Raw genomic sequence first — 24515 nt, forward strand, 5'->3', positions numbered from 1 at the left:
TCCTAAATGCAGTTCAATACTTCGATCAATATTGCTCATGTAAAACAGTTTTATTAATTTTATTAAATTATGCTAATAAAAGTGAAGTTATAACCCCAATTTCACTCTTAAATTTTTAAATAAAATAGTTAAAATAAAAAATAAAATTTAATTTTGACCCTTGGATGAGGTTAGTTCAATCTGAAGCATTTAAGCCTCCACAGCATGTGGACTCAAAACTAAATCCCATATGAATATGGTGTTAGTATGACATTATATATGGATCATAATTTTACTCAAAGGACAGTTGCATCTTGATTATTGTACAAAAATTCCATTAAAAAATGATGGAAATGCACATTCATATAAAACAAGAGAAGAATAGATAATAAAATTGTGCAGGCACATTCATATAAAACAAGAGAAGAAAAGATAATAAAATTGTTAGATTATAGTTAGGACTATAAATATCACGAATAATTTATTTTGTTGTTTAAACTTTAATAAAGCAAACTTTGTATTTTCTTTTATTTTTTATTTATTGTTTCCCATGTACCGATATGCTGTTTGATTTCAATGCATTGCTGCTGCTTTTGGGAATGCACATGCGATCTCATAAATAATCATGTTTCTCTCTTATATTTATTTATTATGAAAAATTCATTTTTTATTACCAAAGCCTGGAAATTTTTTATTTTTTTTACTGTTTTTATGTTTTACGAAGAAGTATCGCTTTTAATAGCATGCATTGTGCTTTAACTTTATCTATTTCTGTGCGTTGGATTAGGCTCACATTTTAGATTTTATGCTTCTTACCATAATGCAATTGTAATTTAAAAAAATAACTTAATAAAATAAAATAATCAAATGCTCATACGAATTCTAGGGATAATTTGCTTATTTATTTATTTCAAATTTTTTTTACAAGTGCATGATAATAAAAAAGTGGAACCCCCTACAACATAGAAGTTCTATCATCCCCCTTATCCAATTATCTATTATGAATGGAAGGCTAAGATTGTCACAATGTCACATCTTTACGTTATTTTATTTTTAATTTTTTTCTATAACCTGTTTTGACACCAAAATTTGGACGTCCATTCTTCTATTAAACTCACACTAACAAAAAAATATAAAAAAAATATTTTCAATAAAACAAAATGACCAAAATACCTTTGAAATATTCAAACGATCTTTCGGTCATTATAGTTTATCAAAAATTTATTTTTAATATTTTTTATAGATGTGCCCCAATGAGAAGATGGCACGTACCAAATTTCATATTCATACAATTTGTATAAAAAATAAAATACTTTGAGACGTCGGATCTAAGATCAAACGATGAGTGGCTATATTGATCAAAATTGGATGGCTGGAAGGTAGGGGGAGGACAGAATTTCTACGTGGCAGGGGGAACATATAAATCTTGCCCAAAAAAGTATGGATATCTCAAATTTGAGATTAATCCAATACCTAAAAAATAAAAATAAAGTATTATATTCGCTCAAGATATGTGAGACATGAGCATAAAACAAAAAATAAGTGGTACCAATTTAAAATTATAATAATAAAATGGGATTATTTTTGTAAGTTTTATTATTTTTGTTCATTGACTGACTTCCTTATTATCTATTGGGTAAGGTTTGTATAAGATGTCTTCCTTAAGGCGTGCCCTTAAATTTTGTTTAGTTTTGGTATTATAAACCTTACAATGGCTTACAAATGTATTTTGGTTCTAAAATTTTAAAATTTCAAAAATTGTACGGATCGAGCAAATCTACAAAAATTTGAAAATCTTGAAAATAGACGATAAGGATAACTAGTAACATAATGCATTATTTTAAGGACTTGAAATCCTTTTTCTTGTTCATGTCCATAAGTTTTTAGGTTAAATCAAGTGTAGAGTTTCCCAATATCGGACCACTCTCTTCTAAAGGAATTTCGAGGTATACCTTGCTTAAAAAATATATGATTAACACCTTATATAATTTTTTGGTTGCGGTTTCTATAAGGATGCAATCTTAAACAATCCAATTAAGGTGCACCTTAAAATTTTATCATAACATGTAGTTTTGTTATAAAAACTTCTTAATATTATCTTAAAATCTATTTTCATACCTAATTAGAAAATTTTAAATTTAAAAAATAGTTAAAATAAAGTAGATTCATAAATATATGAAAATCTTGAAAATGGACGGTCTAGATAATGTGTTGCAAGATGCACTATTTTCAAGCCTCAAAATTTTTTTTTTTTTCATATTCATACATCTCAATGTCGAGATGATTGATTAGAGGGTTTATTCAACATTAAAACAACATTTCTGATAGATTATTGAGGTGCACATGTGATTCTACCTTTTAAGGTTGTAACCTTATATAAAATTTTCCCATTTTTTAATGAAGCATTGGCCTTGTGTTAATCTTTTGCTTAAATAATAAGAAGTACAAAAGGAATATAGAAAATCATGAGTGGATATAAACTCGCATCGAATGGAAATTGAAAGAACTCATTTTTAAAGCCGAACGGTAATGATTCCAGATCTACCGTAAAACAAAAAATAAACAGAATACAACTTTGCATCAAACTCTGGTTCTTTTAAAATTCTCATTCTCTCTCTAAAACACACACTCTCTCTCTCTCTAAAACCGAGGCTACTAGTCTGAGCAGAATAGCAGTCCTCACTTCTCTGCAATTCGAGGCCATTAGCCATGCTTCTCCAAAAGACCCAAGAAGCGCCATGAGAAGTGCTCTTTGAACCCCGTAGTTCTTGTTTTTTCCCTCCTTTAAGGATTTAACCCTAGTATTTCGAGCATGAAGGAAAGCAAATCTTCGAAGCTTCATGTGCAACAGCAACACCAGCACAATGGAGACGTTTCCCCATTCTTTATGGGTAAATTGTTAGATCCAGAAGCTTCATGGGATAAGGTATGCTTTCTAGAATTTTTCGCATGTATTTCTTGATTTAATATGGGCATAAATAGTGGTTTAGCTACAAAATGAACATATGCGGTGGATTTTAGATCGGTTAAACCCTGATCTTTCGATGGATGATATTTAATTTGTATATTGCGTTATTTTATTGAGTAGGAGCGTAGATTTTGGTATTAGATAAAGTGAGCTTGATTTGTGATTTCGTAGCAGTATTACATGATATTGATCTTTTTCTCCTGTAAATTCCACTGTTTGTTTTAAAAAAATGAACTTAAACTGTGGTTTTAGCTAAGAACTGAAGGGACCCTGTGTTTCGTGATCATTATTATTGAAATATTTAGGCGGGTAGTTTTAATTATGGCTTTTGTTCTTCAATTAAATAAGTAATGGACATTGATCACGCTTTTACATCAATATTAGGAGGATATACAAAATTGCTTTCTGGTTTTTGTATTGGGATGATCACTGGTTCTGAGAGTCCTAAAATAGGGAGAAGTATTTCTCATTTTATGGAAGCCTTTCCAATCAAGGAATACGGCAAAGCAAGTTCAACCTGCAGATTAAAGGATGAATTTCAGTGTTAGTGGTTGAATTTTCCTTTTATATTTGTGCATGTTTTCTTTATTTAGTATAAAGCATGTGTAGTTAGGTTTTGAAAAACAGACATGGCTACCATGTTTGACCTGTGTCGTGTCCAATAGAAGAAATTTATTTAGGTATTCCTTACAATTTTTTTTTTCAAGAGCTTAATAGAGGACAAAATTTTGTGTAATAAGATTAGTTTCTTACTCCATAAGTTGTAAAGTATTATATTGTCATTGCAATATCTGAATTCTGGAACATAGATAACCTTTTATTATTGTTTTAGAACTGGTGTTATCATCTGATCATTTATTAGGGATTTAGGATAATATATTGGTAAATCAATTTTTTTGCTTTTAATCATTGCTGTGATTGTAATCAGAGACCAGCTGGTGTTGGGTGATTAATCCATTTTGAGATTCCTTTTACTGCTAAAGTTTGACGTGCTTAAGTTTGCTGCTTAAAAACATCCACATATTTGCCTTCGTGTTATAGGCTTCTGAGAACTTGCTTTATTCAACTTTTTTGCTTTGTACAACAATTTTAATGACATTTTGAAGCCAAGCTATGTTATATTGTAAGTTTTTTCTAATTTTTATTATTTTTCAATGATGTACCTATGTAATTATAAATGACAAACTTTTGGGTTCTAACATTGTTTTTTGTTTTTATTTTATTTCTTATGGGCGGTGAGGACATTTTTTTGCCGTCATTTCATCATAATTATTGGTTATGCTGATTGCAAAGTGCAGTATTTGTGGCCTGTGGTGCATTGAGACTTGAAGGTTCTTAAGACACCCATCATAATCTATAAATCTTTAGAAATGTCGAACTATATCATGTGGTATTTTTTGTAAATATTTTACCTGAATTTTGGTGCGTTTTCTGGTATATACCAGTTAGTACCTTCTGTTGATTATGATTCAAAAATACTTGCCAATTATTATGCTGGTAAGACAAAACTGAATTTACTGGATATGCTAACCATGTAACATAAGAAGACAAGGACAAGACCCTAACTTGAAAATAAAAGGAACGGAGGAATAAAATCGTTGCCACAGATCATCATTAGCACTTATGGGTTCCAATTTCCCAATGAGATTTTGTAATTTCCTGAGCCCTTGTTTGAGAGGATCTCTGTTTAACCAAAGTTTGGTTTGAGAATGGAAGGTGATTGGCTATTGTGGTGCAGAGTCTTAGAAATTTGTCGCTCAACAGGCCCTTGTGTAAAATTCCTAAAACCCATATTTTGTGATGTTTCTTGTGGTAACTTGGTACTAAGAGAGGGCGCACACTCAGGCGTAGCACTTTGGGGAGTTGCTTTTAGTGCCTACTGGCTATTGAAAAATCGGTTTAGGAAGTGAAAGCTCTCTTAACATGTAACCCAGTATTTCGCGAATGCTTCATAGGGTGCATGGTCTTGGAAGATGACTTGTGTATTGTAATTTGGTGGGCTCACCAAGAAACAATGAACAGACATGGGATTTCCAATATTGTGGAGGATCGTCTTGCCTTCTCCAACACCACTGGACAGAGATCTCTTTTCAAATTTCGTTCGATTTACCGCCCTAGCTGGGCTTGAGGCTGGTTAAGTTGCCCAACTTACTCTTGCCAAAATCAGTTTTGGTGCACCTTAGGTGCAACTTAAATGCATGCCTTTTCGTAACTCAAATATATGTCAAAGTTTCTTCTATGCATACTTTACTAACAAAGATAAACAAAAAAAATGTTATTCTCATATTCGTTTTACATCTCATGCAAAGTTGGGGAATCAAAACTTGCATTCCTTTGTGTGGATAGCCTTCCACACCATGACGCCAACTTGATCTCTCATGCTGTGTCATGACATACTTCAAAGCATATTTTGTAACCTTGTGTGCAGTATCCATGGCGTACAAGAGCATATATTCCATTGGAGCTTGGATTTTATGCTGTACGGCCAATTCTAAAATCTAAACTAGTGAACTGACTGAATTAGTGTGACACAAACAAATAAAATGTAAGAAGGTGGATCGGTTTTACCTGGGGTAAGTGACGGTGGTCATTTTGGTGGGGCCTGTGGACTTGGGTCTTTAGCTCAGACAACCATGTTCAGGCTCATACTTTGGATCCTATATGTCAACCACTTGATACATTTTAAAAATTGATTACCTTCTTACTGTTCTTACAGTTTATTATGAGGTAAGAGAACACCCAAATCTTTATTTTACTTGACTAGAGATCATGACTGATGTGATGATTTTAGTACTTATATCACGTCACTCACATTGCAACTGTTGAAGGGATGGGTCATCCAACACTTGGTGCAACTGGGTTGGCATTTGTGTCTGGCGCATTGCACTTTGTATGTCATTCCCAAGGTTCAAAACTCTGCTCAGGTTTGGGACTTGGGCCCTGCCTGAGCCAAGTACTCGGACTCGTACGAGTTGTATACAGGGCTGTAAAAGCCCCAAAAAATTTAAAAATTCAAAAACTTGGTAATAATAAATATAAATAGTAAAACCAAACTAAACTAAAAACAACATAAAAATTCCAAATAAGGTGGAAAAAGATATCAAACATGGATTTATAAAAAAATTAATTTACACCTGAAGACATTTCAGAAAAAATCCAGAAAAGAGGAAAATATAAAAACATGGCATATGACAAGAAAAACTCACAAATCATCATCATGAACATCCATATTATATATAAGAGACTTATACATTGTTTACAAAATTGAACATAATTTTTATGATTTTTTTAATTACCCCAAGTTTTACTTGAGTACTCCGCTCAACAACGGGTCTAGTCCGATTAACTTTTCTGAGTCCGAGTGGACTTGGCTGAGTCTTAGATCACTGGTCTTAACCTGTGAGAATCATTTACTACATATTGTTTCCTTTTTTGTAGTTTGGCAATTGGTTAGAGGCTTAGAGCATTGTCAACTTAGGGTCTACAGAACAGTCAAATGTAACAGAGTTTGGGTGCTGCATGCACACCCCAACTCTCCGTGACATCAATTGATCCTGACTCATTATTGGATGAGAGCACCAAATATTGATTGTGATGTAGGAAAGGAGGGCAAAAAGTATACTGAGAAGTTAAAAAGAAAATAAAATAAAAGATGAGAGATTATACCCTCTCTCTTGGTCTGCAAGAGAGTCCATCCCAAAGTGGAAAAATTTGGTCCTCTCTAGCCTGCAAGGAAATCCACCAAAGAGATCTTTTCACAACACCCAAAAACAAAAATCAATTTTTTCAATTTTATTCTACAAAAGGTCATATATTTGTAAAGGAAAACTTTAAAACCCTAAGAGCCCCTAGAATGATATAAAGACATAATTGCTCATAAAATCTCTATGGCACTAAATGGCTTAAATATTCCCAACAAAATGTCAAAGAAAATTAATATATAAAACTTACCCTATTGATTCCTAACAAAGTAACGAACCAACCTGAACCACATCAGAAAAAGGAACCCAAACTACATCTATTTCTGATGTTGGGAGAAGCTTGCCCTTGAGCTTAAGGAATTTGAAAGTATTCTTTCATTGTCTTTTTCATTTGTTCAAGTAAGAATCTTCACCTTTTCTGCATCGAACTTGCTGTGACTGAACATGATTTCTCTTAGTTGTGGCCTAACGATGAGGGCGTGTAGTTATGGAATATCAACAGCCTAAATGTTCTCTCTTTCATGCACAACCCCTTTTATTTCATGCATATAGTTCGACAAATGGAGTCTGTCTTGATTTTGATTACTGCTTGGATTAGATATTGATTTCAGACCTTCCACATTGTGAGCAACCTCTTCATGACATCTTGTATATTCTAGATATTGCCTTACTATGCTAGACATTTCTTGAATGTCCTATTGCAAATCCTTAGTTTTTCACATGCTTGCACCTTTGATCCATTGTGTCTATGATTTCAAACACTGGTTTTGCTGGGTGTCATGGTCCATGGTTCTCAGTTTACTTTGATAATACATGATGTTGGAAGATGGAAGAAAAAAAAGAGCGAAAAATATAGAGATAGAGAGACTGTACCATCTCTTTGGACGCATAGGGGAGTCCCCCTCAAAGGTTGAGAGATTTGACCATCTGTCTAGGATTGCACAGTAATCACCTCAAGAGTTCATTCTAAAAAGACAAGAAAAAAAGTAAAAAGAAAATGAGGCAGTCCGCCCCAAAGGTTGAGAGATTTGACAATCTCTCTTTGATTGCACCGTAATCACCTCAAGAGTTCCTTCTAAAAAGACAAAAAAAAAAAAAAAATGATGAACTCAATTCAATTTCCGCCCTTTACCCTAAAAATCGTCTAAAATGATAAAACACAATTTTTCTCTTAAAACCTCTAAAACACTAGATGACTTAAATACCCTAGAATTTCTACAAAAATAAAAGTAAAGAACTGACTAATTACTTTAAAAAATAAATCCTTACTACATTAGGTTACCAGTTGTGAGCTTTGGCATGGTGTAAGCCCCATAATATAACCATTGGTAGAAATTCTGGAGATTGTTACCCCCGGACATAATTCGAAAATTCAGCCTTCTGGTCGCCTAGGCAGCAAAAACACCTAGGCAGGTGTCCTTGCTCCCACCCGCCCGCCTAGGCTGCCAAAACTTTGCCTAGGCCTCACCTTGGAACAACTTTGGCCGAGGGTGGGAAAAGGCCCTTGGCCAAGGAAAAAAAGCACTCCTCTCTCCCTTGAGAGAAAAAATAAAGGGGAAGAAAAGGGTTTTGTGAGGGCAATCTAGCCCCCAATCCCCTAAAAAACCGTAAGTCGGTTTGAAGTGATTGGGATATTGTTGTTTGAAATAAGTAAACTGTAGCACAAAAAAATGTCTATGTTTGAAATAACTAGACTACAGCCATGACATACCTCCTGTGAAGGTGTTTCTGGGCGCCGGCCCCCTCCGTTTTTTTTAACATTGATCTAGGATAAGGCATTGGCAAGTTGATCGTGCTGGCAGATGCGGGTACTGGGTCTCTACTATTAATTTATGAACTAGTAGTAAAAACTCATTTATAGTTGGTTTTACTTGCCCAAATCAACTCGGTTTCGTGCCTAGTTTTTTAGTTTATAAATCAAATATCCCAGAGTTAGTACCCCAATGAAACATGGGTTTTGTGGTACTATGTATCCCCTTTGTAGAGTTCATCTCATGTTCGGATCCTGTTGCCAACACAATGTTCTTTTTTGCCAAAATTAAGAACTCTCCAGATTTAACTCAGCGTGTTGGTTGACTCAGTTTTGCATTATCAATGATGGAGTCTGAGTTCGAGTACTTGAACGCTCAAATCACTATGGGATAGTTATCCACATAGGATTTACTGTTTATGTCATGATTGTCATCAGTATATTAAGCTCTAATTGTCCCTTATGTACATTTCCTGGAAACATGTTGATGAATGTGCAGCCTTCTTCCCTTATTCGGATCATTAATGTGTATAACCTTCTTTTACACCATTGGGTAGATCTCATTCAGTCAATCTTTCCAATAGATACATACATATTGGAAAAGAGTGTTTTAGTTGCTCCAATAGTGTGCTTTGGTCTTCCTACTGTTTAACATTAGACATTTTGCTGAAGTAGGTCCTCCTTTTATTCTTTTTTTAGATACATGGAAAGTTTTGGCAAAAGTTTACACTTGCTGCCTACCTAAGACAAACCACCTCCTTTACCCTGGCTTGGGAAGGGTTAAGGGAAAGTTAAGGTACTCAATTTTTTTTTTGGGCTTGGCGTCATGCTTCTTGTTGAATCTACCATACACTGGTCAAGAGCATGTCATTATGGTAACCCTATTCAGCAATATGCTGTTAGATATGGTGCAAAGTTGTCAAATTCTTATTGCATAAGAGTAATTGCCTCACTGGGAAGTTCTATTATGTAGGGGTAAAACAAACACACTACCAGTTTACTTTGGATACAACAGTGCTATATATATATATATATATATAATTGAGATATCCAATATGATTGTGGGAAAAGCTCATATAGGTGGCAGTTGATTAAGTACAACAACTTCAATTATATCAGTGAATAAATTATTTATGTGATATATCTTCTATCGATAGATTTTGTCATGGCATTGTTCTTTATAGTTGCTACTTTTTTAGTGCATTTCTTTCGAGATAGAACTGGCTGTTTATATTGTTTACAAGCTGCGGCCAATGGTTTAATTGATTTGCATTTTTATCTGCAGGACCAGCTTGGCGATGTTTTGCATTGGATTAGGCAAGTTGTCGCTTTGATATTTGGATTGCTATGGGGTGCTATTCCTTTGGTAGGAGCGATATGGATTGTCGTGTAAGTTTATTCTTTCAAAATATTATTATGATTGTTATAAACTTGTACGACACGTATATCTTTGAAAATGGTTCTCTCTTATCAAACGAATGCATATACTCTTCAGAATTTAGAGGCTCTTTTCATGCTTTTATCTAGATTCATTTTCCTTGGACAAAATTCACCCTTTTTCACTCAAAAATCTCACAAATCTGACCCTTCCTCATTCATGAAGGCTCTCAGTGATCTTTGCTGACTACCTTCTCTTCATGACTACTGACTACCCTAGGTGGTAATTAATATCTTATCTAACAGTAGAGGAGTACTTACTGCTGGAAAATATTGAATTTCTTTTTTGAGTCTTAATTTGTACCAATCGGATACACATAAGAGACTGATAAAAAAATGAGTCATACATATGTAACCTTTTCCTCAAAATGAGTAGTACATACAAGATGCATCATGTTATTGAAATCAAAATATTAATATACTGTAGTTATATTATAAATCAATACCTGTTAAAAATAACTTATAAGTCAATTAAGTCATGAGATCCTATGCACTCAAACCCCGCATTCCTCATCTCATGGATTTCATAGGGTATATATGGTTTCCCATAGTACTTCGGAACAAAGTCATATTTCATTTTAATGACTTACTAATTTTAGTGTTTATTTTTGCACTAACTATAGGATATTGTACAGGCCAGAAAGTATATGCCAAATAATTCCTTTTGGTTTTTCAGTTTCTTGGTGCTGTCATCAGGAATCATTTACGGGTATTATGCGTTGGTATTGAAAGTTGATGAGGAAGAGTTTGGTGGTCATGGAGCTCTTCTTCAGGAAGGCCTATTTGCATCCTTGACCCTCTTTCTGGTAAGCATGTGTGAATTTGCTTATTTAGCTCATTTGACTGTATTTTATGATTTTGTAAATATTAGATTCTCTCTCTCAGTGATTAAAGTGACAGCTGTACGGATTCTCTCTCTCTCTTACTCTATGATTAAAATGAACCGGGAAAGCATTTGATCCTCCCAATGGCAGACCGCAGTAATATCTGCCCATCCTTAATTTGGGGGTTTCCACTCCAAGTTTGGCACCAACATTCTCTTGGACATGGCAAAGAAGCTCATGAAGAAAATTTGATTAAAAAACCTTGGGAAATAGTTTTTAGGAGAAAGAATCTAGTGACCACAAGCCATTTATTTTAGGAAAGAAAAAAAAAGAAAAGGTACATAGGGAACTTGTTTGACCTCAAATTTGTAGATTGCCCCATGATCACCAGATGAACAATTAGAAGAAAAAAGAAAATTGATTTTTTAGTTCTTAGTAGGCTATGAAGTGGATTGCACATGCTCACCGAGTTCCCAAAAACTACTTTTTGGGTTTTTCTCTGAATGTCTATTCATGGGCTTCTTCACTTTTTCGGGCTTTTATCTGAACGTTTTTTCATGGGCTTCTTCACTGCATCCAAGAGAATGTATGTGCCAAACTTAGGGCCCCCAAAATGAGGGGGGGCAGACAACTGTAGCAGTCACCACTTGAGTAGACCACATATTTCCCAAATAGCATTAGTGCTCTCTCTCTCTCTCTCTCTCTCTCTGATTTCACACCAGCTTGTTAGTTTTCAGTGTTTTTGTGCATTTTCTGTGACATGTATTATTGTTGGTGGTGTTTGTTACAGCTCGCTTGGATATTGGTTTACAGTTTGGCGCATTTCTGATGGGCAATTCTCTTTTCTCACGAACTTCTGATGGGCTCTTTTCAGCCATTCTGGCCGGCAATTCTCTTTTCTCTTTCATTTTTCTTTTCTCATTTATCAATTTTCAATGCCCTTTACATGTCGAGGAGAAAATTTGTACGGAGTTTCTTAGCTTGTGTGCTATCTGTCATTTATTTGTCTTGTGACAACATTCCTTGTATGATTTTTACTTGTTAATACTTGGATCAAATTTTAGTAAAAGTAGGAAAGAACAATTTGGCCCTCTTCATGATGATGAGGTCCCCAAAGCATTGCATTGTCCCAGCTTGTGTGTGTGTGTAGGTGAATTGGAGAGAGAGCACTGCATTGCCCAAGCCGCTGTATGTGTACTGGATAAAAGGGAGAGGTTGGAAAGTGGTGAGATCTGGAGGTGTTTTTTCAAGAAGATGAAGTGCTAGAGTACTTATCCTGGGAATACTTCACCAGTATCAACACTAACAGAGATCTTTAGAATAGTATACTTATCCGGGGAATACTTCACCAGTATCAACACTTGAAGAAATATTTGGAAAAGTATACAAAAATATCAATTTTAGTACAAGGTCATACTTATTATTTGTCAAATTTTAAATCAGGAGGTTGAAAGTATATCATTTACTAAATTCGAAGTTCATAAATAAAATTTTCAAACTTCATAACAATTTGATATCTAATAATTTGATATCTAATGGTTAGAAGTAATTGTGACTTTGTAATAATGGTAAACGATGTAATAGTATACAATACCAAAACTAGAATATCGAGTCACATATGATCGATAAAGCCAAATGATCAATCCACGAGTGCAGCTATGTCACCATTGTCATTATTTTCCCGGTTCCCATAAGCTTAGCTACGTAGGTCTTGCTTGTTTTTTGACAACCATAAGCCCTTTTAATTATGTTTTGCCACAATCCCGCCTTTTGTCTTCATCTATTTCTTAAACCCTCTTGTTTGGAAAAAACCACATTAAATCTATTTAGCTTCACTAAGAAAATTTGTGTTGCTCAATGTTGGTACGGTCAATGAATCTAAACTCGCCCCAATATGATGAAGCCGCCTGCCAAGAAGAATAACTATCCACCATTTCAAACATTTTACAAAAGGGTAGTATTGATTTTTATTCACAACTCTTCCATAATTTCAGTCAGAATCCCAATCTCAAAAAACGTGATGTCCCCCAACCAAAATTGTGCCAACTTTGCTACATAGCTGACCAGCTAGATTCTGGCGAAAACAGATGCTTCAACTAATTTCAGGCAAAATTTGGATGAGAATTTGGCTATCAATTTCACCCTAAGACTAAATTTATACACCTCAGGAGCATCTATTTCATGTGGTAGTTCAATATCCAACCAATGCACTAAAAGGACAAAAAGGAAGAGCTTTACAAACATAAATGCTTAAAATAGTATAACCAAGCTTTTCTATTTCTTCCATTTAAATTTTTGTGGTAATGTGAGAGAAGCAAACTACAGCCGCATCCCTGATTTTGATTTTGACTTTGATTATGAGTTCTGCTTAAGCAAGTAAATGCGGCCATAAACCCACCGGCTTCTGGGTTTCGAAGCTGATTCCTGTATAAAGTACCATTGAGAAAACTAAATCAGTAAATGTTTCAGACCTTTCAAAAGTGTATTTCAAATTTTCGAAATATATTCAACACATCCGAAATTCTCCAACAATTTCTGATCATTATTGTGCTCTCTATCTCTGTCTCTCACACAAACACAAATGGTTTCTTCAACAGTATTCCTCAAGAAATGTTTTCTAACTCTGATTAATCTTGACAATAACATTATTGTTGGGCTCTGACATAAATGTTTATCATACCAAGTATTAGACTTCGTTAGGCCAAACTAAACCATACTAAAGTTGAGATAAAAGGCATTGGTTGATCGAGTTAGGAAGATTGTGCATTTTACTTTTCCCAGATTTTTTTCTTTTATGCTCAAACAGCCCTTGCAAACCTAAAAGAGGTTTCGGGATCATCTTCAAAGGAAAAATTGGATCAGCGAACGCAATTTATCTATTTTTTATCATAAGAAGAACAAATTCTTTGCTTCATGTCAAAGGACTAAGCTTGAGCCACTCTAAAGCATAAGCCTTTTTGAGGGCTCCAGCACACGTGACCGGCACATGCTTGTGGATTGCCTGTAGATTATGCATGCTTGCATGTGCATACATGTTTACATGTGAATTTTATTGGCATGGCATCAACTGTAGCTATCCAGATAAAGTGGCTCTGTTCTTTTTTTTTTTATCAAATAATAAGGATGGTCATTAAGTCAACTCGTGTCTCAAAATTGACTGATGGGTTTCTATAATTGTCCTAATATACCTCTCACTCAGATGAGTTAACATTGCCTAAAACTAAAAAACCATTCTTTGCATGATTTTGTTGCAGATATATGAGGATATCATACCTCTACCTTTGTGCGAAACTCCAGAGAGGAGTCACATACGTGACAATCGGTCCTATGTGGGGGTTCTTTCGGTTTGGCTGCTCTCACAAATGCAAATACCTACAAGAAAGTGTTCAATTCAAAGACATAAGCCTATGAATTATGTACAATAAAGCCGTGGTTAATAACTTTTTTTAAAAAAACAAAAGTCTATCAATTAATGAACTCTGAGAATGACTGACCTCTTCTCCACAATTTGGACAGCAGCCTTTCAGAGCAACCAAATCATTCTTCCAAAGACCTTGAAGGGCTTTCACTGTCAACATATCTCACGGTACTAAGCAAATAATATTCAAATATAATTTTATATGAAACTTAAAACACACATGTATACGGCATACAAGGAAGAAAAGAGAGGCTGGTATAATGAAAGAGCAAAACTTTCATTTCAGCGTATCAGTAGTTCAACTGCGCACCCAATTGCATACAGAAATTAGCCTATAAGATGACCCAGGGCTACAATCAATTTGCTTCAAATATCAAAGACTGAGTCACTGACAAGGTCTCGCCGCATTTTTGTTGGGGCATGCCTCCTATTCTCAATTGCATACAATGCTCGTTTAAATAAATTCAGATCACTATTGAACTTGTCATTTGCATCAAGTCTTGAAATTTTGAATGGATACATATTTAAGCCCGATCATGATCGCTTCCTAGATAAAGTTCACAAAAACCCATTCCTCTGAAGAATAAAACCATTCTCAGCATTACAGAACAATTTAATTGGAACATGAAAAACTTACATCATACATATGCATGATAGTACACCATTAAGAAATTTATAATGGCAATTAAAATGATTTTTTAAGCAGTATAGCCACTGGACAAGAAAGCAAAAAAAATAGGTTCCTCTTATAACGAAGAACATAGGCTGCCATAGTGTATTGTAGGAACTACACAATAGACAAGAGAAAATCACATATAAGATTGTTCCGATGATTGCTCAAACTCAATCATGTTGCAGCAGCTTAGCTCCATGACAGGGTTAAAAGGCCCCCAGAAAAAAATGAATATAATGTTCTCTTAGTTTGGTGTAGGAGAAGTATAGCGGGTCCCAACATTTTAGATTAAAAGAAAGAAAATTTGGCTTGTAGTGTTTATTTTTTAACTTTTTTCTATAAATCGGATTAATTTGAAATTTTGAGCATCCACACCCTCAATCATTGCGCTCCTAGAAAATATAAAAAATAATTACAAAAAAAAAATTGACCAAAATGCCACTAAACATTTCAAGAGTAATTTCATCATTTTATTATTTAAAAATATTTTTTTATATTTTCTAAGTGCACCTGAGTGTGGCACAACTACCTTCAAAAGTTAATGTCAATCTAGTTCGTAGAATATAAATAAATAAAATTAAAATACAATATCTAGTCGTGGCTGTCCATGTTTTTTCTTTCTAATTTGAACCGTTCAAGTGTACTTGTGCCCTTTCCAGCATCCACAAGGTTTAAAAAAACGGATTGGTGACCCGGATCGGCCACCCCAAAAATTGGGTCAGATTGGTGAATCGCTAATCTGTATTGGAGAATCAGCTGGATTGGCAGGTTTCAGCTCAAAATTAAAAAAAAAAAATCACTAAAAATCCCTAAAATTAGTAATTTTTATGTTTCCCAAAAAACTTTGGGAGTAGTGCATTATGTACTTTCACTATTTCACAGAAAATGTGAATATTGAGACGTCATTTCCTTGTCTGGATGTCTGTTAACCATTACATTCACATTATTAAAAAAAAAAAAAAAAGAACTTATAACCATAGTGGTTTAGATGAGTCCATGACTTACACGATGCAATAAGTTATTTAATACAGTAAAAAGAAAAAAAAAATCATTTGTTTCACCATCCATTAGGCGAATCCATTGTTCACCTTGCCAATTTCCAAAATTATGCTCCTTAATTCGGTGTTAGCCTATTTCAACCATGTCTCAGTTTGAAATGTGCTTTATTTTAAAACTGCTTTTATTTTATTTTAAAACACCCTTTATTTCAAAATAAACTGCTTTTATTTTACATCATGACTTGGTTTTATACCATTAGCTAATTTATAGCTAGTTGTACGACTATGTCTAGAATTAGCTATTTTACATAAGGCACCTTTATTTTATGAATTAGCTATTTTATGACATTATGCCTCGAATTAGCTAGTTTTACGAACTAGCTATTGTATATAAGGCACTGTAATGAGTTAGTTTTTTAAAAAACCATTAGCGATTTTATATAAGGCACTTTATAACTAGACACCTTTATTTTCCAAATTGTGTCCATAGGTTACTCCCTCTTTGAAGGAGTATAGATTTTGAAGGGGCGGCAAAACAAAATCCCACATCGGAGAGAAAGGTGAAAGATTGGGAGGCATTAACCTATACAAAGGGCCATGGGAAGAATGGGCTGCCAAGTTGTCGGTCTCCTCAATAGGATGGGGTGGTGGTGGGCCACCTATCCAAAGGTGTATTAAAGTTTAAAAAAATACATTATAACCTTTCAAAAAATAGAGAGAAAATAAGGGGGATGGGCCACTTCACTGCTTTTTCTAAAATAAGAAACTCACAAAAATTTTAAAAGCGTGCAAACCTGGTTCACTATTTGAACGTCCGGTTCTCTGACAGAACCGGCCAGTTCCTAATGTTTAATTGGATCGGGATCGGCCCAACAAATTCCCGATCAGGATCACCGGTTTTTAAGACCTTGACTCAAAGCTATCAAAGAAAAATCATGCATTAAATCATAACCAAGGGTTGGCACAAATAATACTGCATATGAGATTTTTTTTTAAAATTACATGCTTAAGAGAGTTTTGTACCAAAGAAACTAAAAGAACTCAAAGAGCTAAAATTAAAATGTCATACATACCAGCAGCTGATGAAATGGGAAAGCCAACCAAAGACCCCAAGCCCACAAGTAGCACCCTATTCAGAGCAGCAGGAAATTCTAGCACTGATTGAGGGCTATGTAAAACCAACGTTGAACCAAAAGGATCCTCATTATACATCACACCGAGAGTATGGATGGTGGGTACGAGACAGGCTAAACTGCCAAATGCAAGGAATACGAGCCATATGCTTGCCAATGCAAAAAGCTGTGATGGATCCTCCTGATCCCCCTCCCTCCAGAGATAAACGCCCAAGTCATACTTAAATTTCCAGAAAATGCAAAAATAGTGCTTCTATAACAATATTAAGAGGAAACAACCTAGTAGCTGCTGAAATTTTATGGTAAGCACCAAAATACTCAAACTTCTTTGAACCAGAAAAACAACATCATTTGCAAATGAGACCCATTGAGCCCATAATACAGGTCATTCCTTATCAATAACACAAATTAAATTCATATAACTTTCTCATACCAAAAAATTCAAAAACTTCTTTGTCAATGCTGGAATCATCAATTATTTACTCAGATACCATATCGAGCATTCTTAATATTATGAAGTTGTTATGCATAGCCAACTGCAGGTTGCTAATATTTCGCCAGGCTATGTGAATGCTTGAGAATTTCTTAAAAGGTTAAGCTGGATGTTCGTATAGGGATAGATAGATAAGAACAAAGAAAGAGAGAGACAAGGAGTCCATTAGAGTGGAGTACCTCAGCATCTGCATATGTGGATTGTCTCATGAGACTGCAGCGGGGATACTTCACGACATACTTTGATCCATACCTCCGCAGCTTCAACTGAAAAGCATGTTTTTTATGCACAAATATCAGTTTTTATATAGGGCTACAGGCAATTAGATATTCCTAATTCCATGTAGGAGGAATGATTGACTACCTCAACTTTATCAAACATGTCATCTACAATTAACGGTTTCCCACTGTAATACGAATCACGCGCCTGCAGCCATGAAAACAAATGATTATAATACCTTATCAATTATCATAATTTCAGATGTAAGAAAGCCATCTGATTCAGGACATGACAACAACTAGTTAAGTCTCATTCAAAGCGAAAATGGACTGGGAACAAAAAATTTCAAGAAAATCAATCAGATTGCAGAAAGGAAGAGTAAAAGAGCCCGAACCTATGTGAAAATTTCATATTATATTACTTTTAGAAATAAATAATGCATTAAGCCAGATCCAAAACCATCCATAGTTCTCCAAATAATCGTGATCTCCACCAAGTAATTAGATTTTCCTGGCCTTTTAAACTATCAAAAACAGTCAAAATCCTTGATAAATATCCATTGCGCCATTTTCTACCGCCCCATCAACAAGACAATCATTATATTTTTCATCAAATAGGAACAACGGACTTCTTTAAAGGGTTTGTGAGCATAAGCGGAACACTAGGTCAATGGCTAAATGGTACAAGGGTACATGAATAATGGACTTTTAGGCATTGCTGCTGCGTATTGTCAACTTCTCATCATCTTAGGAAAAGAACAATGTTGTTTAAGGACTAGATATTTCCTTGAGGAAACTAAATGGAAAATAACAAAGACAACAAAGAATCCAGCAAACCATCGTCGAGTATGATATAACGACTAGCATTCCTGTGAGGCATCATTCAGTAGGATAGATGATGCAAAATGTGAGTAGGATGGCCCATCAACATTACCCAACAAGCAGAAATATGCAACTGGCAGCTGGAGTAACCATTCTGTGCAAGTTCCAAGGCATAAACAAAAATTAACAACAAAATTCAAACGCATTATGAATTGCATGCAAGTGACCAACTATCAAAGTCTGGTGTATAACAAGGAGTCAAGGATATTGTGAGATCATTTTTAGAAACTTTGATTATTGGGCAATGTTGCACTACTCAATGGAATGCACACGATTCTCCAAAATTTAACATGATATCAAAGCCTACCATTTTCCTCATGGTTTGACTCTCTCACCAGAAAAATCTATTCCAATTCTACTTTTCCAGCGACTCCTGTACATATCTCCAGCAACATCTTCTGATTGTCGGTTGATTGCTACTGTATTTTTGCCACATCTTGCACGAGTCTGTACAAACTTTCAATGCAATCTGTGACTGCGGGTTTATGCACGAGTTTATGCAGTCGTCTTTAGCACTTGCTGTTATTTTTTTTAGTTCAAATTTGTGCAAGCTTGTAGTGCAATTGGTGACTACGATTTTGTGCACAAGTTTGAGCAGTTTCTTAATCCGTTGCAGCTGCCTTCGTGCACGAGTCTTTACAAATTCTTGAGTGGTTGTTGTTGGTTTTTTTAGTGCACAAGTTTGTGCAAATTCTTGAAGTGGTTATTGTTGTTTCCTTTTGTGCATGAGCAAGAATTTGACTATTGTTTTCGTACACCACAAGTTCTTGGAGTAGTTACTGTTATCTTTTGTGCACAAGCAAGTTCCTTATTGTTGTTTTTTTGTGCACGAGTAAGTTTTGGTATCAACCTCTTGGCAATAGGCTAGCTCTTCCATTGATCGAGCAACGACTTAGCTTCTTCAAATGGCCAGTAGTGGGAACAATGATGTGATTGATACATCGAACGAGATTGTCACAGTCTCTTTTTTATTTACATCATTAAGCCAATTCAGGTATCACTTTGGTCACAAGCCTTTTAGTTGGCGATAATTATTCTACTTGAAAATGAGCCATTTGGAAGGCCTTAAGTGCAAAAAATAATTACGTTTCATCAATGGGACGGTCTCTAAGCCTAAAATTGGCTCCATCAAGTATGGACTATGGCAACAATGCAATGAACTGGTTCATTCTTAGACTGTAAATACATTTTCAAAACCTCTTTCGGACAGTGTGATTTATATTAAGATGGCAATGGGCATGTGGCTCGACCTTGAGCAAAGGCTTTCCCAATGCCATGCACCTCGAAAGGTTGAACTCAAGAGATGCATAGCTACATTGCAATAGGAGCAATGTCCACTTGTTGAATATTACTACACACTTAAAACTTATTGGGACAAATTCGCGTCCTACGCCACTAATTCCAAGAAAGTGGATGACAAAGAGGAGAAGTTATACCAGCTCCTAATAGGCTTTATGAGTCTTTTAGGGCTCTCCGGAGCCAAATTCTTACTATGGAATCGTTGCCAATGGTTGGTGAAACCTGCTCTATCCTTATTCAACAAGAGAAGAGACGGCTTTTACAAATGACGCCCAACACCCAGATGCGGCTGCTCTTGCGGTCGGCCGCCCCTCGGGTTCGCGAGATACAAGAGGAGCCAAAAGTAAGAGCAAAGAAAAATGTAAACATCGTAGAGCGTTCGACCACAATAAGGCACGTTGTTTTGAAATTATCGAACATCCACCCAATTGGAACAAGCAGAAACGATCCAGGCAGAGGCAAAGAGCGAGCACTTATGCTGGGTCACGAGCTATACAAGTCCATGTTGATGCATCTAGCACGGTGCCTAATGTTGCCGCAATTGCTTGTTCTCCTTTCCCAGGACTTACCGCCGAACAATATAAACAACTATTGAACCTTCTTTCGGTTGATTCTACTTCCACCTCTGACAACCTAGCAAGTACTATCGCTTGTCATGCACATTTGCACAACCTTGGACCATTGATAGTGGGGCATCAGAACACATGACGCCCCACCTCTCTGCCCTTTTTGACACTACCACAATATCAAGCACGTGACCTGTCAAATTGCCAACCAAACACACACAACCCATCACACACAAAGAAATTGTTCACCTGAGATTATTTGATGTCATATGCGTTCTATCATTTAAGTTAAACTTGCTTTCCATTAGCAAATTGACCCAATCGATGAATTGTGCTGCTATTTTTTTCCCAACTTTCTATGTATTTCATGATTTTGCCACAAAGAAGCTGATTGGAGTGGGATAAGTTTGTGATGGACTATATTATAATGTCCAATCTCCATCACTATCAGCCTTGCCAGCTATTCGAAAAGAAAACCCAGTCCTAACCTATATATGCAGTGACTTTCTCGTTGTTCTCCTGATTTTGCTAGTTTATGTTCTTGCTTGAATAATTGTGATGTGTGCCATTTGGCAAAACATACAAGGTTGCCTTTTTTCATTAATACCAATAGATGTCACGAACCATTTAAATTGATTTATTGTGATATCTAGGGTTAAATTGATTTGTTATGATATCTGGGGGAGTTATAAATTTACTAATGTAGATGATTATTCGCATTGCACATGGGTTTATTTGATGCTTTATAAGTCTAAAACGACATATTTTTTAAAATTGTTTTGCATCATGGTAAAAACTCAATTCTAACATCAGGTTCAACAAATTCGAACTAACAACGGGACTGAGTTCTTCTTTCAAGATATGGAGAAATTTGTTTCAGTGCAGGGGATCCATCATCAACAAATTCGAACTAACAACGGGACTGAGTTCTTCTTTCAAGATATGGAGAAATTTGTTTGAGTACAGGGTATCCATCATCAACAAACTTGTGTCGACACCCCTCAACAAAATGGGGTGACTGAATGCAAGCACCGTCACTTGTTGGAAGTAGCCCGAGCCTAGTGCTTCCAAATGAATTTACCGTTGCATTTTTGGGGAGAATGTGTGCTCACTGCCATATATCTCATAAATCGCTTGCGGCCTAGGACGCGAGTTCGTCCCAATAACTTTGAAGTGTGGAGTAATATTCAACACGACATTGCTCACATTGCTATGTAGCTATGCATCTCTTGAGTTCAAACTTTCGAGGTACATGGATTTGGGAAAGCCTTTGCTACCTTGAACAACACGCCTCGTGCCGTCTCAATATAAATCACATTGTCTGAAAGAGGTCTTAAAAATGTATTCACGATCTAAGAATGAACTATTTTATTGCATTGCTGCCACAGTCCATACTTGTAGGAGCCAATTTCAGGTTCAGAGATCGTCTCATCAGTGAAACCTCATCTATTTTTGGCACTTAAGGTCTTCCAAATGGCTCATCTCCAAGTAGAATAATTATCACCAACTAAAGGGTTTGTGACCAAAATGATATCTAGATTGCCTAAATGATGTAAACAAAATGCTGAAGGGACTGTAAGAATCTCGTTCGATGTATCAATTGCATCATTGTTCCCATTGCTTGCCGTTTGAAGGAACTAATTCTTTACCAATCAAGAGTTGGCCTATTGCCGTGAGGGTAACACCAAAACTTATATATGCACAAAAAAACAGCAGTAAAAAACTTGCTTGTGCACAAAAGATAGCAGTATCTCCTCCAATAACTTGCTTGTGTACGAAAACAGCAGCCAAATTCTTGCTCGTGCACAAAAGGAAACAATAGTAACTACTTCAAGAACTTGCATAGACTCGTGCACGCAAAAAAACAGACGCAACCACTCAAGAACTTGCACAAACTCGTGCACAAAAGCAGTTGCAACGGCTTAAGAGATTGCTTAAACATGTGCACAAACCCACAATCACCAGATGCACTAGAAGCTTGCACAAATTTGCACTAAAGAAAAAAACAACAGCAAATGCTCGAGAAGATTGCACACACTCATATATAAACCTACAATCAAAGACTTCACTGAAAGCTTGTACAGACTCGTGTATGATGTGGGAAAAAAACAACAATGATCAGCCACAATAGGAAGATGTTGCCGGAGATATATGCAAGAGTCGTTGGAAAAGTAAAACTGGGATAGGTTTTTCCAACAAGAGAGTCAAACCATGAGGAAAATGGTAGGCTTGGATACCATGAGTAGCCCAATCATCTTGAATGCAGCAGGGTAATGGCCAACTAGGGTTTGACTTCCACCAATAAATTAAAGGGAGGGTTTGAATTCCCAATGGAGATTTGCCAAGATCATAGCAAGGATTTGGGATGTATTCAAAGCCTCATATGCCACTTTTTAGTGTCCAATGGATAACTTAATAATATATCCTAAGTTTAGTCATGATTGAAATAAAAACCTCACATGCAACATTGGATTAGTAGGGGTTTTATGTTCCTTCGGACCGCGCATGCAACAATCGATTAGAAGGGGTTTTCTGTTCCTTCCTTGGAACTGCGAGAGAGATTTGGGACTCCGTACAACAGACTTACTCTCAAAGCAAGAAATGTGGTATGATAAATAATACGTTTCAATCAAGAGCAATCCCATCTACCTAACAACTTCCGTAGTTCGAGTCTTTCAAAAAGTTATTGTACCAAAGTTTTACATAGTTTACGACATAACACAAGTAGTAATGTAGTTGAACTTAATTTCCACTATTTTCAGATGGAATAAATTAAGGACCTTTTTGGATGACGATCAATTTTATCCGGAACCTGAAATTAATATACTCTAGAGTTTAAATAAAGTTATTTTGTTAGCTGTTTGGTACGTTTCTTGTATTGTGTATAGTATTATCATGATTTTCAACTGTTTTTAGTTATTTCTGGTTAAGAACATGTGGTGTTCAATATATTCCTATGAATAAAAGTAAAAACAGCTCTTCAAAAAGATAAAATTCTATATGAAACTTTTTGACAGACAGCCAAACAACCAATAACTCATTATCAGAGTTAACTTTATTGAAGCAGTGCATTATCAGTGGTAATGAGCACGTCCAAACAGGCCCTACACTTAATTGAGCTCAACTACTATAACGTTTCACCGTGGTAATGAAGATACATGGGAAGCAATTTCAGTAACTCAAAGACTAAAAACTTCAGAAGATTTCACCAATTGGTTCCTAAAAAATCCACAATCGCACAGAGTAAACGCAGTCATGCGGCAATGATTTCAGCATTTCAAAAGCTAAAAATGAAAATCCCCACCTGTTGATAGAGAGCTTCAAGCCTATCAACACTTGCAGTCTCTATGGGGCCAACGAATACACACGAAGGCCCCTCGACCAGGGCTGATTTCTTGCTTCTACAAGTAATAACTCCATTTTTTCTTAATTTGAGGTGATACGAAGTGGTCACAAAGAGAAATGAGCTTCTGCAAATTTCCATAGAAGAAGAACTGGGAAGAGGGGAAGGAATTGTGGACGCATTAATGGCGAGCAAATTGTTACAGGGAACCACAAGCATGGGAATGGAGCGCTGAAATTGTGGCCACAAATAGGGCCTATTTATAGGGGTTAGAGAAAGAACTAATTTAGCCCTAGACTTGTAGGAAATTTCGATGTTAGGCCGAGGTATATCTTGCTCAGCATAGTTGGCTTCTACCCAATGGTTTAAAAAACGGATCGGTGACGCGGATCGGGCTTCCAAAAAATTGATCCGGATCGGCGAATCGGCTATCCGGATCGGGAATCGGGTGAATCGGTCATAACCCCCGGTTCGACTCGGAATTCGCGAAAAGGGATCGGATCGGTTGAAAAATCGGAAATCGTCCTGTTTTAGAGAGAACCGGACGATTCCGCACAGTGACTCGCCGATTCACTATACGGAATTGGCGAGTCCGAACAGTGAATCGGCGAGTCCGTACAATTTTATTTATTTATTTATTTATTTATTTTTATTTTTAATTTTTTATTTTTATTTTTTTTTTGTATTTTTTTGTAATACTTGATCGATTTTTTTGTAATCCATGATCGAATTGTTTTTGTTTTTTTGTAATCCATGATCGAATTTTTTTTAAGCTTTATTCTGACCGATTCACCTGATTCCCGATCCGGATCGCCGATTCGCCGATCCGGATC

The 24515-nt window shown here is 35.8% G+C and overlaps 2 protein-coding genes across 6 annotated transcripts; one reads left to right on the forward strand and one right to left on the reverse strand.

Annotated features, from left to right (window-relative positions):
• Nucleotides 1-2626: 2626 nt before the first annotated feature.
• LOC18436156 (Rab5-interacting family protein) lies at nt 2627-11775 on the forward strand. Its single transcript, XM_006846179.4, has 4 exons — nt 2627-2905; nt 9684-9787; nt 10512-10641; nt 11450-11775. The coding sequence occupies exons 1-4, from the start codon at nt 2792-2794 to the stop codon at nt 11486-11488; spliced, it is 387 nt and encodes a 128-aa protein (XP_006846242.1). The 5' UTR covers nt 2627-2791; the 3' UTR covers nt 11489-11775.
• Nucleotides 11776-12601: 826 nt separating this feature from the next.
• On the reverse strand, nt 12602-23931 carry LOC18436155 (PGR5-like A protein). 5 transcript variants are annotated; one of them, XM_088874765.1, is made up of 7 exons: nt 23644-23931; nt 17738-17800; nt 17554-17640; nt 16822-17062; nt 14154-14227; nt 13939-14031; nt 12602-13083 (listed from the first exon to the last, which is right to left on the reverse strand). In XM_088874765.1, the coding sequence occupies exons 1-7, from the start codon at nt 23899-23901 to the stop codon at nt 13015-13017; spliced, it is 885 nt and encodes a 294-aa protein (XP_088730891.1). In that variant the 5' UTR covers nt 23902-23931; the 3' UTR covers nt 12602-13014. The 5 variants fall into 5 exon arrangements, with proteins under 5 accessions (XP_088730891.1, XP_006846241.3, XP_020523948.2 ...); XM_006846178.4 differs by having other exon boundaries at nt 13933-14031; XM_020668289.2 differs by having other exon boundaries at nt 13933-14031; nt 16822-17101.
• Nucleotides 23932-24515: the final 584 nt, after the last annotated feature.

This window comes from Amborella trichopoda, chromosome 8 (assembly GCF_054954075.1).
Source record: "Amborella trichopoda isolate Santa Cruz 75 chromosome 8, AtrichopodaSantaCruz75HAP2 v2.0, whole genome shotgun sequence".
Classification (NCBI taxonomy): Eukaryota; Viridiplantae; Streptophyta; class Magnoliopsida; order Amborellales; family Amborellaceae; genus Amborella; species Amborella trichopoda.